Source organism: Sebastes fasciatus, chromosome 8, assembly GCF_043250625.1.
Source record: "Sebastes fasciatus isolate fSebFas1 chromosome 8, fSebFas1.pri, whole genome shotgun sequence".
Taxonomy (NCBI): Eukaryota; Metazoa; Chordata; class Actinopteri; order Perciformes; family Sebastidae; genus Sebastes; species Sebastes fasciatus.
The window spans coordinates 14,808,795-14,822,685 of record NC_133802.1 but is presented as its reverse complement, the minus strand read 5'-3'; the positions used below and the strand labels follow the sequence as shown (position 1 = coordinate 14,822,685).

At 44.6% G+C, this 13,891-nt stretch overlaps 1 protein-coding gene across 14 annotated transcripts in view; it reads right to left on the bottom strand.

The window, feature by feature from the left end:
* Positions 1 to 13,891, bottom strand: part of anks1aa (ankyrin repeat and sterile alpha motif domain containing 1Aa) — an 81,459-nt gene that overhangs the window by 22,839 nt on the left and 44,729 nt on the right. For 10 of the 14 annotated variants that reach the window (XR_012594918.1, XR_012594919.1, XR_012594925.1 and 7 more), the window contains one exon: positions 2,942 to 3,011. Coding sequence is in view for 6 of the 14 variants with exons in the window: in XM_074643689.1 (XP_074499790.1) it covers positions 2,942 to 3,011 (70 nt within the window). In the remaining 8 variants the exon portion in view is untranslated. Of the gene's footprint in view, positions 1 to 2,941; positions 3,012 to 4,420; positions 4,478 to 13,891 lie in introns of all 14 variants that reach the window. The other 4 variants (XR_012594920.1, XR_012594921.1, XM_074643685.1 and 1 more) reach the window with 1 other exon arrangement.

The following is a 13,891-nucleotide window of genomic DNA, read 5'->3' as shown; positions in this document are numbered from 1 at the left end:
TCTGGGCTGAGGAGTGGACCACCTAAAGCTACAGATGCCGAGGTGGCGTCCGTCTATTGTCCTGGCTGTTCACAATTCTGCTGCCTGCAATTCCTCTCTCCTCCCTTAACTCTCTCTCTCTCTCTCCCCTCATTGCCTACTCTCCCCCCTCCCTCCCTCCCTCCCTCTCTCTCTAACACTGCAGGTGGCTGCTCTATGTCAGTGCAAGCCTCCGTTTCCAGCTACAGACTCCGCCGCCACCCCTCATTACTTGCAGTCGCTCTTGTATCTTTTTCTTTTCTCACACTCGTTAGGCTTCCTTCACCCTCCTCCATCATCTCTTTTTCTCTCTGATGTAGAAGTAAATCAGTAAAAGTAAAAGAGACTGCAGGCGCCGAGCCAATCAACTCGACTAGAGACACCACCGCTCTCCAGTCAACACCGAGAGGAGAAAAACACTGGGCTGCTGAATCAGAGCGGAGTGCATCAAACAGAGAGCGCCTCTTCTCCGGCGAGTCCCTTGATGACCTCTTGACAGCGGCTTCATTGAGACGTGGCGTCTCTGAGATTGAGGCTCACATATACAGTGGATTCATGTTCAGGCCAGACAGCAAGTGATGGGGGCACCAACTCCTTCACTGCAGTGGTCTCAGCTTTCCTCATGTCTACAAAGCAAAAATGAGCTCATCCCCCCCCGACATGCGTGCTGGTTAATATTTAAACAGCTCACTCCAGTGCAGGGCATAACAAACAGGAAGGCTCAAATAATAAGAAGACAGGCAACTTTGTGCCAAGCCGCTGCATTGCTTAGATATATTAAAATGTGGCTGAGGCAGTGTAAGTGTGAGCTGGAGGTGAGTGATGCATAATGTGAAAGCTTGAAGGGAAGGAGTCAATTGTTCGGGTTTACTGCGACAGTCCCCGGGCGCCATCCATCAACGCTGACGACAGGCTTTTGAAAAGCCTAAAGAATATTACAGGAGAGCAGCGACAGAATCCTTAACACAGAGACATTACTTTACAGAGACAAGAGCTAGATCTAATAAAGTGTCTCTCAGGCATTTAAAATACATCTGGTACCTTCCCAGGTAGGTTTAGAGGCCAGTGCTTAAAGGGATAGTTTGGGTGTTTTGAAGTGGGGTTGTATGAGGTACTTCTCCATAGTCAGCGTGTCAGCTACAGTAGATGACGGTCGGCACGCCCCCAGTTTGGAGACGCAGACAGGAGTTACGGGGAACTGAAGCCGTTATCTATGCTCTCGCCAAAGCAACCAGACTCCACTGAAAAAAACAGTAATTTTACCTCTCCAAAGTCACACAATAACACAAATAAACTAACCAATCGAGGCAGCGGTAGAGCCGCAAACCCCGTGTTCTGTGAGTTCAAATTAGTTTTTTTTTTTCAATGGAGTCTGTCGGCTTTGGTGAGATCATAGATGCAGCTTCAGTTCCCCGTTGGAAAGGGCTGTCTGACGCTCCAAACTGGAGGCGTGCCGACCATCATCTACTGTAGGTAATACGATGGGTAAGTACCTCATATAACCTCACTTCAAAACACCCCAACTATCCCTTTAAAAGCAAGCTGGTTTGTGTCACACACATGAGAGCGACCAGTGCCTCGAAACAAGAACAAGCAGAACGAATCCCGTGGGTCTCCTCTCTATTCTCTGCTGTTCAAAAGTGTTTTCGTACCTTTCTCCGAGGCTGCTAATGTCGATTCCTCTCCTCATCTGTTCTATCAAAACAAACCAACAGTCTCTAATATACTTTTGTGCCCAATCAGCTATTGCTAACTGAATGTCAATTTGTTTTCAAGTGCCTCCTTCATTGACCGTGTGTCCCAGGCACCTGATTTCCCTCGAGGGCACCGATATGGATCATATAACTTGGAGGATGATTATAAAGCAAATCCAAGCAGGTATTGATACAAGACAAATAAAAGTTACTGTGACAATAAACCCATGTGCATCACATACTTTAGAGAGGCTGATTAAAGGTACAGTGTGTAACATTTCGGGGATCTTAGCAGTAATGGAAATATAATGTGTATATAGTGCATAATCACCTAAAAGAATCGTTGTGTTTTCATTAGCTTAGAATGAGCCCTTCATATCTACATGAGCGGGTCATCTTAGTGTTCGTGTCTAGAAGGTAACTCACAAATTGCAAAATCTGATCTGAGATCTGCAAAAACTTGCAAAAACTCTCGCGAGACTCGCTGCCCGACGACCTAACCTAACCTTAACTATTCAAGGCCAATGCTTAACCTCAACAATCTCACTGAACGGACAAACCAAACACTGGCTCTAAAGAGAGCCTTTTGGGTTTTTACATTACTTGAAGGCCACCGTAGTTCTCTGCTACACTTGTGAAACTGCGGTAAAGTGAGCAGCAGAGTGAAAAACCGTGGTACCTCCAGCCGCCGTCGGACTTCCGTTGCTCCTATAGTAGTGTTATTATGTGAAGGATGGCCTCTCAGTGAGGCAAATGGCGTTACCACGGTTTTGAACTCGGCGGCTCAGGTTACCACAGTCTTGGGAAGGGAGGAGTGAGCAGAGTGGTACTCGGTTGCAATTTGCAACCACAGCATCTAAGTGGCGTGGTTGCAATCTGCAACCACGCCACTTAGATGGCCCCTAAATCCTACACAATGTACCTTTAAGGGTTTTGAGGAAATGCACTGAATCTGCCCACTGACAAATTTAGGGTTTAAACATTCAAACCTGGAGGGCTGTGAAGATTCACAAGATCAATAATGAAACAGAGGTTAGTAAAAACAGTTACAAATCAGCACTAAGAGCTAAAGAAAGACAACATCGTTCACTCTTCTTTTTTTCCTCAAACTCCGCTTTCCTCTATGATTAATTTTTTGAATTTGAAAAATACAAACTCAATTTCTAGGTGTTGAACTCTGTACAACATTTCATTCAAAGCATGAAAAGACAAAGATGATTGTACTCTACCTGGCGTAGCATATTGCTGATCTCTGGAGAAATCGATGCCAGCACCAATCAGTGTCATGATCTTCTCGATCTGAGGACAGGAACAGAAGGAGATACAGTGAGACGCTGAAGGAGCCGTCGTAGTTTAGCCTCCACCTCTCACCAGCAACAACACAGAGTAATGCCCCCATGCCTTAAAAAAACTAAACCAGCAAACGTTACAGTCACCCTGCAAAAGCAAATGATAGCGTTAAGGGTACCTCTAGCGAGAGAGAAGTCAAGTCACAGTGGTTTTATGGAGGACACATAAATAAAGATTTTGAAGGGCATCTTAAGCGCTACTGTTGATTGCCTTTATATCTCATTTATGGCTTCAGCGTTACAGTCATGTCTATTGGCTCTATGCTGCAGGTAGCTGCGTCTTATCTGCTGCCTGCGGCCAAAACAATTCTGATTTACAGAGTCAATCTGAAGTAAATGATCACAAAGCATACGTTCAGTCAAGGGCAAATCAAGCTAAGAGAAAAAAGTTTTGGAGTGAGAAAAATATGCTTTTCATCTATTTGTAAAGCTCTCAGAGAAAATACGCAAACTATATGTGTCATAATGTTTGCTCCGACAACACTTGTAATGATTCTTTGTTGTTTGAAGTCAAATTAATAAAATGTAAAAACACAGAGAGACTGAGAAGAAAGAGAAATAACTCAAAATGAAAAGAGAAGCCCAGACTCCCATGTTTTGTTGCAATAATTTTCATGCATCTCTACAGAATGCATGTGAGCATTACTGATAGTCACTGATAGCCATGCGTCATACACATGTAGACACACACACAATCAGAAAAATTCCTTCAAATAAATTCATAAAGGCATCGAAGCAGCAGAGAGCCATTGAGCCTCAATATTACACCTGTCAGAGCACAGAAACATGGCTCCCCCTTTCAACCAATCCACAGTATGCATGCATGGACAAGCTAAAGCTGAAAAGCTAGAGACTGACGGTGCTGCCGTCACACCTGTCCGGTGCCGTCACTCCAACTCGTTTTAAAAATGGACCAAAAAGCTATCTTTATTCTGGCTTTCTGGAAATATTTCATCTGAGCCGACTGTCCTGGCTGCTGCACTAAAAGCCCAGAGACAGGTTATATGTCCCCATTAGTATAATTACGTGAGGCAATAAAGCGCCATCAGGAGACAGAAGTCTACATTTGTGAGGTTCTCATCATCAATCTGTACGTGGATGCTTAGTAGTGAAATGGCATCTAAATGGATCTAAATGTCAGAGACATAAAATGTAACTTTTCTGTCAGACCAGATGGTAAACAGTAAATTAGAGCGTCTAGACTTGCTAAGAGGAAGAAATGAATATTCCCTGAGATTATTTTATTGCAAAAAGGGTACACGAAAGCTGAAAAGGATCCCATCTAGCTCTACAAAAGAGGACAGAGCCAAACCCCCAACAGGAACCAGGAGATATTCATATGAAGGATGGACGTCTTACGCTGTCGACGGAATTAGATCTTCGTTGTTTTGTGGTGGGAGAAGTCGTCGGTGTCTGCTAAGAGAAAACTCAGGGTTTTGTTTTGCCTTTCTTCCGTGCATCTATACCTACACTGTGCCGGCTATTCCCAGGATTGTAAACATCCCGTTCTATACAAAGATCCTCTACACAGTTGGTACAGAAAACATTAAAAACTGGATGTAACTGGAACACACCTTGAAATGGAAAACTGTACATGTCTAGTGCATGAGCAATGTGTGTGTAATGATTAAATCATTGAAGAATCCACCAGCCATCGTGGAACCTGAAGATCACACTCTGCAGTACAATATATCATTTTCATAGTCAACATTAATCCTCAGCACATGAGTAAGGAAATGAGGAAACGGAGGGCAGTGGGTTGATCACATTATTGTAGTTATCCATCTGTTACTACTCCATACTGTTGATTAGAATACAGCGTACTGACCAGATGGTTGATCAGTCACACAAGCTTGACAAATAACCTCCATCTATCGGCGCCACATGTTCCCTACATCAGTCATTAAACAGCGATGTTGATGCTGAATTGGCAGCACCTCTCCTACCTGAGCAAAGGTCCAGATGAGTCAGCGAAAATAAGGTGGCTACTCTTTGTGTGAGAGCGTCTCTGCATGCGTCAGCCGTTTTATCAAGAAGAATATTCTCCACAAACTTTTGAGGATTATTAGCATAAATAATAACAATTCCTATTGCAGGCACAGATACTCATATATAAAGTAAGCACATGAGATGTTCTTGTGGACTGTAATTTGTATATATCCCAAAAAAATCTATTTGTATTTAATCCACGTAATTGTGAACCGGGAAGTATAAAGAGAAACAAACGCCGCGTAGACTGAGAGCACCACTTACAGTTATTTTAACCCAAACCACAATCCTTTCCTAAACCTAACTAGTTTTGTTGCCTAAATCTAACCAAGCCAATCTTTTCCTAACCCGACCAAGTTGTTTCCTGTGAAAACAGAAGTTTATTTTGAAAATACTGGAGCGGAAATTGACACGCGTGTTAGCACGAAAAATGAGGAATAAGTCTTTGTAAGATATCATACGAAACGTTGTATGAGGATACATTGTGTTGTATCAAGTAGTTTTTCCATACCCAGACTTGTATACTCTCACTGTCTTAAAACTAGGTAGATATAGGATAAACAGCTGGATGACAAGGGAGGCTTTAATATTTGAGGAATAATGGCTGACACCAAGTGGATGGTGTCCTCATGTAAGTTTAAATCTAAGTTACGTTTATTTTTGCTATTGTGTGACTTTGGTGAATCCAAACTAACCAAAGTCACACAATAACACAAACTAACTAACTGATAGAGGCAGTAGTAAACCAGCAGCTCTCGTGTTCTGCCAAGAAAAATTTCAAAAAAATTGCAATGGAGTCTGGTTGCTTTGGCGAGAGCATAGATGACGGCTTCAGTTCCCCGTCGGAAACATAGAAGGATAGCCGTCAAACAGTAAGGTAAAGCAGTGAAAATATTCTAAATACAGAGTACACTGATATTGATTTTTTTTAGGCGAGTCTTTCTTTTAGGTGGCTAAAATACGTTTTGCTGCCGACCCCGTCCACAGCAGTACATTGCATTGCTTTCTGATGGTAACTCCTGTCTGTTTCTCCAAACTGAGAGTGAGCCGACCGTCATCTACTGTAGTTAGTACACTGACTATGGAAAAGTACCTCATACAACCCCACTTCAAAACACCCGAACTATCCCTTTAAATTGATATGGCAAACTTGTTAGCAATCAGTTGCTCATTTACACATCCAGCAGTTACGGAGCAACATTATCGTTCATTTGGAGTCGTGTGTCTGACCACCTGATGAAAGTAAGTCCAATAGTCACACTCTTTTAGCTCAGATTTTAGTCTCCACCAACTCCTGAGGAAAATATCTGGCTCTCCAGCTGTTAAATGTTCCCCAGCTAGTCGCTAATTGTATATGTTTGACGTTTGGTACTGAGCAGGTGCAGCACGTTCATGTTGCTCCCATATAATAACCTAAATTATTAGGCCTTAGCAGGACGAAGCCAATTAGAAAGCTGCTGATGAACACTGGTGTTAATCAGGGGTCTAACATGTAAAATCACACACGTATACACGGAGCTGTTGTAGCTCCTCTGATAACGAGGAACGGTGGGGGGGGGCAGCGCTCTGGTCTCATAAAGTGACCACGGTCTGTACTGAAGGGAGGATAACGCTCCCGCCGGTGGCATCACTTCTCAGCAACGAGCCGAAGGGGGAAATAAGGAGCTGTGATCTCACTCTGGCATGCAATTCAACTGCCAAGGTTATTTCTTTGGCTCGCAGGGGACAAGGCGTGTACTTTTAAACACTGAAGCAGAGGTTGTAATATTCTGTCCTCCACATCGCTGCATCTGCTACGACCTCGGGGGTACCTCTCCGAACGCCTCCAGCTGCAGTATTTAAGAAGAAAGAAATGAGGACGACTGGTCGCATTTTAAAACACGCTCGCACCGCAGAGTAAGGTCAGCGTTTCGTTTAAACACAATGCAAGTAGGGATGCAAAAAACAAACACACAGCTGCATTCAGCCTTGGTGTATCAGCATCACTTGTCCAGTATAATGGAAAAGGGGAATACTAGCTGCTCCAATGAGATTTAGAAGCAGCTAGCGTGAAAGGCAGGTGTGATATACTGTTGGAGCTGGGTAAATATATCCTTATCAGGGGACACGGCCCGGCGATTTCCTCAAGGTAAAACACATCCACAACAAGAAAAAAAAAGCCTCTGGATTTCATGGTGGAGGACTGAGAAGCTCGGCGCCAGTGAGGATTAATAGAGGAGATGGAGAGGAATGTGTTTTTGTGCCGCGGGATCGAATCAATACAGAGACCTGGAATGGAGAGGCGTCCATTGTGAGGTGGGGGACTCGCTGCGAGATACAATGAGGAGGGTCAAGAGTCAGCGGCAGCGGCGGAGGTCAACAGCTGAAGAGCTGGCGTTGATGGGAGACGGTCGGGGAGATTAAAGACACATGAACCCATTTATCATGCGTCTCACAGCGGGACGGCTGCTCCAGGATGACTGAGCAGAACAGCTTGGCTGCTGTTTTACTGCGATTTGAAAGCATAAAATGGTCTTTCATTATTAGCCTCAAACAACTGAAGCTCGGAGAGGAGGGGGTGGTGGTGGTGGTGGGAGAGCTAAAGGACGCCTGGCAGAGCTTGTTCAGGGGGAAACAAAAGGCTGCTGCAGAGAGTGTGCCTGGACCACCGGCCTCAAATTGGCACCAAAGCAAGGGTTGGATGAAAACTATGGACTAGTGAATGGCATCAAGGGGAGCACACCGTCCAAAGTAGTTGCCAACACCTCAATGCCACGGCGGGACAAAGCACTGTCAGCAATCCCATCAACATCATCCTCAAATAGCCCAATGTCACGCTTGTGTTTTTAGGCACAATGTCCCTTCAACACAACTCCAAAAACTTTGGAAACTCCTTCCCAAAGGATGTAGAAATATATATATATATATATCTTCCAATAATCCTTTGTAGAAGTTTGAACAGACAGGACACCTCGTGGCTGCATGCCTCTGTGGTTCTCCTGTGTTCTCCCCCCTGGTTGGGATCAGAGAATAGATTCCCCCTGCTGGTTGCACCGGGGCCGCGACACACACCCGCAGTTTGGTTTGATCTCAGCAGGTCAAACACACGAGACTTTCTCCGTAACAAACAGCCACTGTTGTCCTCGCAAAAAAAATAAAAATCCAAATCCTCAATGAGTTCATGAACATGGCAACAAGAGGGGGGGGAAAGAACAAAGAGATGGCTGCATGAATTGCCCGCAGATTTTTTTTAAAAAGCCACAGAGGATTAACTTTTTAAAGAACACACTCAAAAGTAGAAGGACAATGTGAGCTTTTTTTCCCCCCCTACACTCAATTGTGCTGTATTTAGCAATCAGCGCACAGCAATCGAACAGGCTTTACAAGAAATAGAATATCCAAAGAAATGCTAGAATGCATCAATTATTTTCCCGTTCGATTCGTTCGTGGCAGGTAGACGAGATTAATGAGCCGCCAGTGGAGCTGCTGCCTGTAAGGGAATCAATACTCACAAAAGCTGGTTTCATAGTGGCTACTGGATCTGTGGACGAGTGCGAATCGAAAATGAAGTTAAAAGTGAAATGAGGCCGCGGATGGTCGGCCCTCTCTGCCTTCTGTCTCCGTCTACAGCTCTCTGTCTCCCTCCCATCTGTGGAGCTCAGTTTGCTGGCCCACACAATGTGCCCCCTGGATTGTCATCTTCAGTCTGATCCCGAGGAACCAAGACCAACCCGCATTAGCATGCGCTTTACACACCAGCGCACACCCCGCTGCACGTAGAGACACAAAACACACACACACTCAGAGCTCCGTAAATGGAGAGACGCATAGGCCAAAGACCTCATGCAAGTCAAATCTCCTTGTCTAGGAACCAGAGGCGGTGTGTGTGTGTGTTGCTCATGTGAAGAAAAGGAGGAAGAGGAGGGGGGTGAAGGAGTAAGAGACGGAGGGAGAAGGAGGGTGTGAGAATTGGAATATTTAGCAAACCAGATTAAAAGATGTTTTTTTAAAAGGGCCGTGCCTTAGGGGGAGGGTTTGGTAACGTCCTGGGACCTCTCGGCCCCAAACGCCGTCACACAGCTCAGTGGAGGATTCCAAAGCAGCCAGTCGTGACCAGCAAGATGGCTGCTGTCTCAGAGAGAGCCACAGTAAAGAAAAACACTGCAGAAGGAGCAACAATATGGGCATGAGAAGGAGAGGGCAAGAATGGAATAGAGAAGGGAGCTTTTTTTTTCGTTTTCAGAGGACACTCCCGACATCATTAAAGAGAGTGCAGGCTAGGTTACGCCCAATCAAACTTTAACTACTTTCCCCACACACTCCTCTCATTTTCAATGCACTTTACATCGGCAGTGTGTGAATATTTCCATTTCAAGCAAACGCAGGCTTATTCCCTGAAAGGGAAAAGGGAGGGAGAAGAAGGATTCGCCTTTTTTTGCTTTCAGCACAGAACTCCCAGGCATCTGAATCACCATTCAAGTGAGAAGAAACAGGCCGCAGAGTTCATTAACATCAACTAAGGCTCCCAAATTGGACAAAAGAAATCGCCCTTTTCAAAAGTAATAGTAACAGACCGCCAACCGAGACTTTCCACTGAATCAAAAAATACCTAATCTCATTTGGGGAAATGTGCGTTCATTGGCATTAGAACAGGTGGAGTTTCTGCTGCATGCTTTTTGAGGCGGTGGGGCTTACATTTTACACGCTGCAGCTCAGGGTTTGCACATTACCAATTCGTTCTCGCTGCATTGCATGAATGTGAGATCTATTGGTCTGGCTGACAGGCTGCTTCACACGCAAATATAGTCAATGCATGGTGTGTCAGGGAGCATGACGAGGAGCCTGCACATACTGTACATGAGATCCATCACGGGGCATGGATTCACGGCTCCTCTGGGGGGTGAAACATATTTTATTCTGTGCTGACAACCAGAGTGAAATCACACATTTTCAAGGTCAACTGCACTGTTAGTGTTATCCCAAACAATTTGAATTTTGCGGCCGACAGAGTGGAGAGTAAACAGTCCGCGGTGTGAATGAATAATTGAGGGGTGAATTGTGATGCTCGTTGCCAGCAGCCTACTTTCAGGATTTCACATAAGCTTTCAGGCGTTCAGATGAACATAAAGCTGGCCAGTTCGCTCGGTAACACACACGCTGGTTATGGAGCATGCCAGTAAATGAGGCCATTGCCTGAAGTCTATCTCCTTCTCACTGATAAGATCTTCTTCTTTGGCCAATAATACAACCTGCTCTCCCGCCGCCACATGGGAGGACGTGTTGTGCAAGAGGACAGACGATACCTTCTGTGTCGCCTCCTCCTCTATACCGCCTTTTTCCCTTCTCCGACCAGATCGATTCTCAAGCTCAGTTTATTCAGTTTGTTCATGTGTGCAAAAAGCACTGAGAGAAGACAACAGAGGAGGAGCTAGTGCTGCTGAGGTCACTGGGGGAAGAGCAGCAGTCTCCAATAACCAAGTAATGTCATGGCTGCCTTAATCCTGTCATGCTCTCTGAGACCACATCCCTTTGACTCAGTCTGCGGAGGGGAGGTGTTCGTTAAACTGGATAATTAGACCGTACTGTGGCCTGTCTGGGACCAGAAAGTTGGAATGGGGGAATGTTCCCTTTTATTGACCTTATTATCAAACTGGATCTCAATGTTGTGCAGAGGGACGACGACGTCTCAGGAGCAGTGTCAACGCTGTCCTCCATGTCTCTATTATAGCATTACATGTGAACATTGTACTTTTACAATAAGCAATACGTAATATTAAAATAAGGCCACGCTCGACACCGTTACATGGACACTATTTAAACATTCATCTTTTACAGACTTTGAGCCGACAATTAACTGTGGTACGGTTGTCGTCTGACAAATTTACTTAACATGTCATGTTAATGATGTTATTTTTGATTTACCTGTATTTATTTATTATTATTTTGCTGTTGTCTATTTGCTTTTATTTATCTTTTAGTATTGGCCAATCCTCACCTATTTTCTTTTATTTATCAATTTTTGTTGTTGTTGTTTTGATGTTATTTCTTTGTATTGCGTAGTTTATAGATTGTGATGTTGGGCTTTCTATGATGAAACTTAAAATTCAGTAAACTTTAAGTCATAAAATAACGCAGAATTTACAACAGAGCAGCGGCAAAGAGCGGCCAGAGAGGACCTGCAGCCAATCAGTAAACATATCCTGTGTGTCCTGTGACATGTTGACCTGTGTCACAAATAATTCCTTCCCACCTGAAACACATGAATATGCCTCCCGGCAGCGGAAAAAATTGAATTATCGTGGCAAGCCGGACTTCGCCGCTGCCTGGTGTGAATTCGGCGTGCCAAACTAGGTTTGATGTAATTTAGAGAGAGACAGCGTCACCATTGAACAGTTTGTCCACCAGAGAGCACTGCCATGTTGGTTGCATTACTGTGAAATGACCCTCTCAGTTTGCATCTTCGTCACAATTCTTAAAAAAAAATAAAAATCTATAGGATCTGTATCAAGAATATTTGCTTATGTCAAGTGTTTATGTAAAAAAAAAAAAAAATAACAGAATTGGCTGGCTATAATTAGTGACATCTGCTGACTACATAATTAATCACAAAATTCAAGATTAATAAATAAATAAATCAATAATTAAAAGTATCTATGGTTGTATATAATACTTAGTAGCAGCCCTAAGTAAGTACTTTATACAAACATAATACATAGTAGTCGAAACAGTACATTACTACTACTGTATAGCCTGACCCATAATGGATTTATAAGGCCGAAATGAAATATCAACCAATGTTGATTTTCTTTACACAAAACCCATAACATAAATAAACATTTTTGATAAAGTTCCCTTAAATTATTATTATTATTATTATTATTATTTTTCTTTAACAAAAGTGACCAAGAAATGTACTGAGCAGGACACGTTACAGCTGAAAGATAGACTGGTTACTACTCTCTGATGGACAAATTATAGATTATGGTGAGACTGTTTCAAAACGTCTTTGGAATTCCTGTACGTCATTATCTTCATGTATTGGTATACACAGATACCAATGTATCTGCAATGAACTAATATGAAACACTGTGCAGACCAGTTGTCTCCAGTGTTTACAGGGATTTTCAACACCTCCCTGGAAAACTGCAGGGTGCCGTCCTGCTTCAAAGCCTCCACCATCATCCCGGTCCCCAAGAAGCCAAGGATCACAGGTCTTCAGGACTACAGACCCGTCGCTCTGACCTCTGTGATAATGAAGACCTTTGAACGACTTGTGCTCCAACACCTAAAGACAATAACCAACCCCCTGCTGGACCCACTGCAGTTCGCCTACAGACCTAACAGATCTGTAGACGACGCAGTAAATTTAGCCCTTCATTACATTCTCCAGCACCTGGACTCCCCTGGCTCCTATGCCAGGATCCTGTTTGTGGACTTCAGTTCCGCATTCAACACCATCAGCCCAGCTCTGCTACAGGACAAGCTTTCCCTGCTGAGCGTGCCTGACTCCACCTGCAGGTGGATCACAGACTTTCTAACAGACAGGAGTCAGCACGTAAGGCTGGGGAAGCAAGTCTCCGACACCCAGACCATCAGCACCGGTGCCCCCCAAGGCTGCGTTCTCTCCCCACTGCTCTTCTCCCTGTACACCAACGGCTGCACCTCCAGACACCAATCTGTCAAGCTCCTTAAGTTTGCGGACGACACCACCCTCATCGGCCTCATCTCCGAAGGTGACGAGTCTGCCTACAGATGGGAGGTTGACCATCTGGCATCCTGGTGCAGCCAGAACCACATGGAGCTGAACGCCCTGAAGACAGTGGAGATGGCAGTGGACTTCAGGAGGAACTCAGCCCCGCTCCCCCCTCTCATCCTGCGTGGCTCCCCAGTCAACACGGCGGAGTCGTTCCGTTTCCTGGGCACGACCATCGCCCAGGACCTCAAGTGGGAGCTAAACATCAGCTCCCTCACTAGTAAGGCCCAGCAGAGGATGTACTTCCTGAGGCAGTTGAAGAAATTCAACCTGCCACAGACCATGATGGTGCACTTTTACTCGGCCATCATCGAGTCCATCCTCACCTCCTCCATCACCGTCTGGTTCGCCGCTGCCACCGCCAGGGACAAGGCCAGGCTGCAGCGGGTCATCCGTGCTGCAGAGAAGGCGATCGGCTGCAACCTTCCCTCCCTCCAGGAGCTGTACACCTCCAGGACCTTAAGGAGGGTAGGGAAGATTGTGGCCGACCCCTCCCATCCTGGACACCATCTTTTTCAGACTCTGCCATCTGGCAGGAGGTTAAGGTCCATCAGGACCAAAACCTCACGCCATAAAAACAGTTTCTTCCCCATGGCAGTGGGGCTCTCCAACAGCCCATCCGCCCCCCTGTGACTGTCTCTCCCTCACACACACACTACTGCCCCCCCTGCCGACACTGACTCTCCCCCCTCTCTCAATATTTGCACTATCTTTATATCATGTTTATAGTTTATTTGTAATTTGTAAATTGTACATTTTTATTATTTTATTCTAACGTTTTTATCTATTCTTTTATCTATTCTTTTGTTTTTATCCATTCTTTTGTTATTATATTGTACTGTTTGTCTCGCACCAAAAATGCCAAAGAAAATTCCTAGTGTATACCTCTTACACCTGGCAATAAACACCATTCTGATTCTGATTCTGATTCTGATTCTGATATCAGCTGATATATCAATCTGGCCGTTAAGTTCTTTCCTATGGAACTCACTGACTGCATACAGAAACGGTTTGAAGGTCAGGTTTTGTCAGTAACTTTAGTCAAATACTACCTTCAATTTTCCGTGAGTGTTTACTTGGCAGGCTTTGACAAAACAATAAAGTAATTA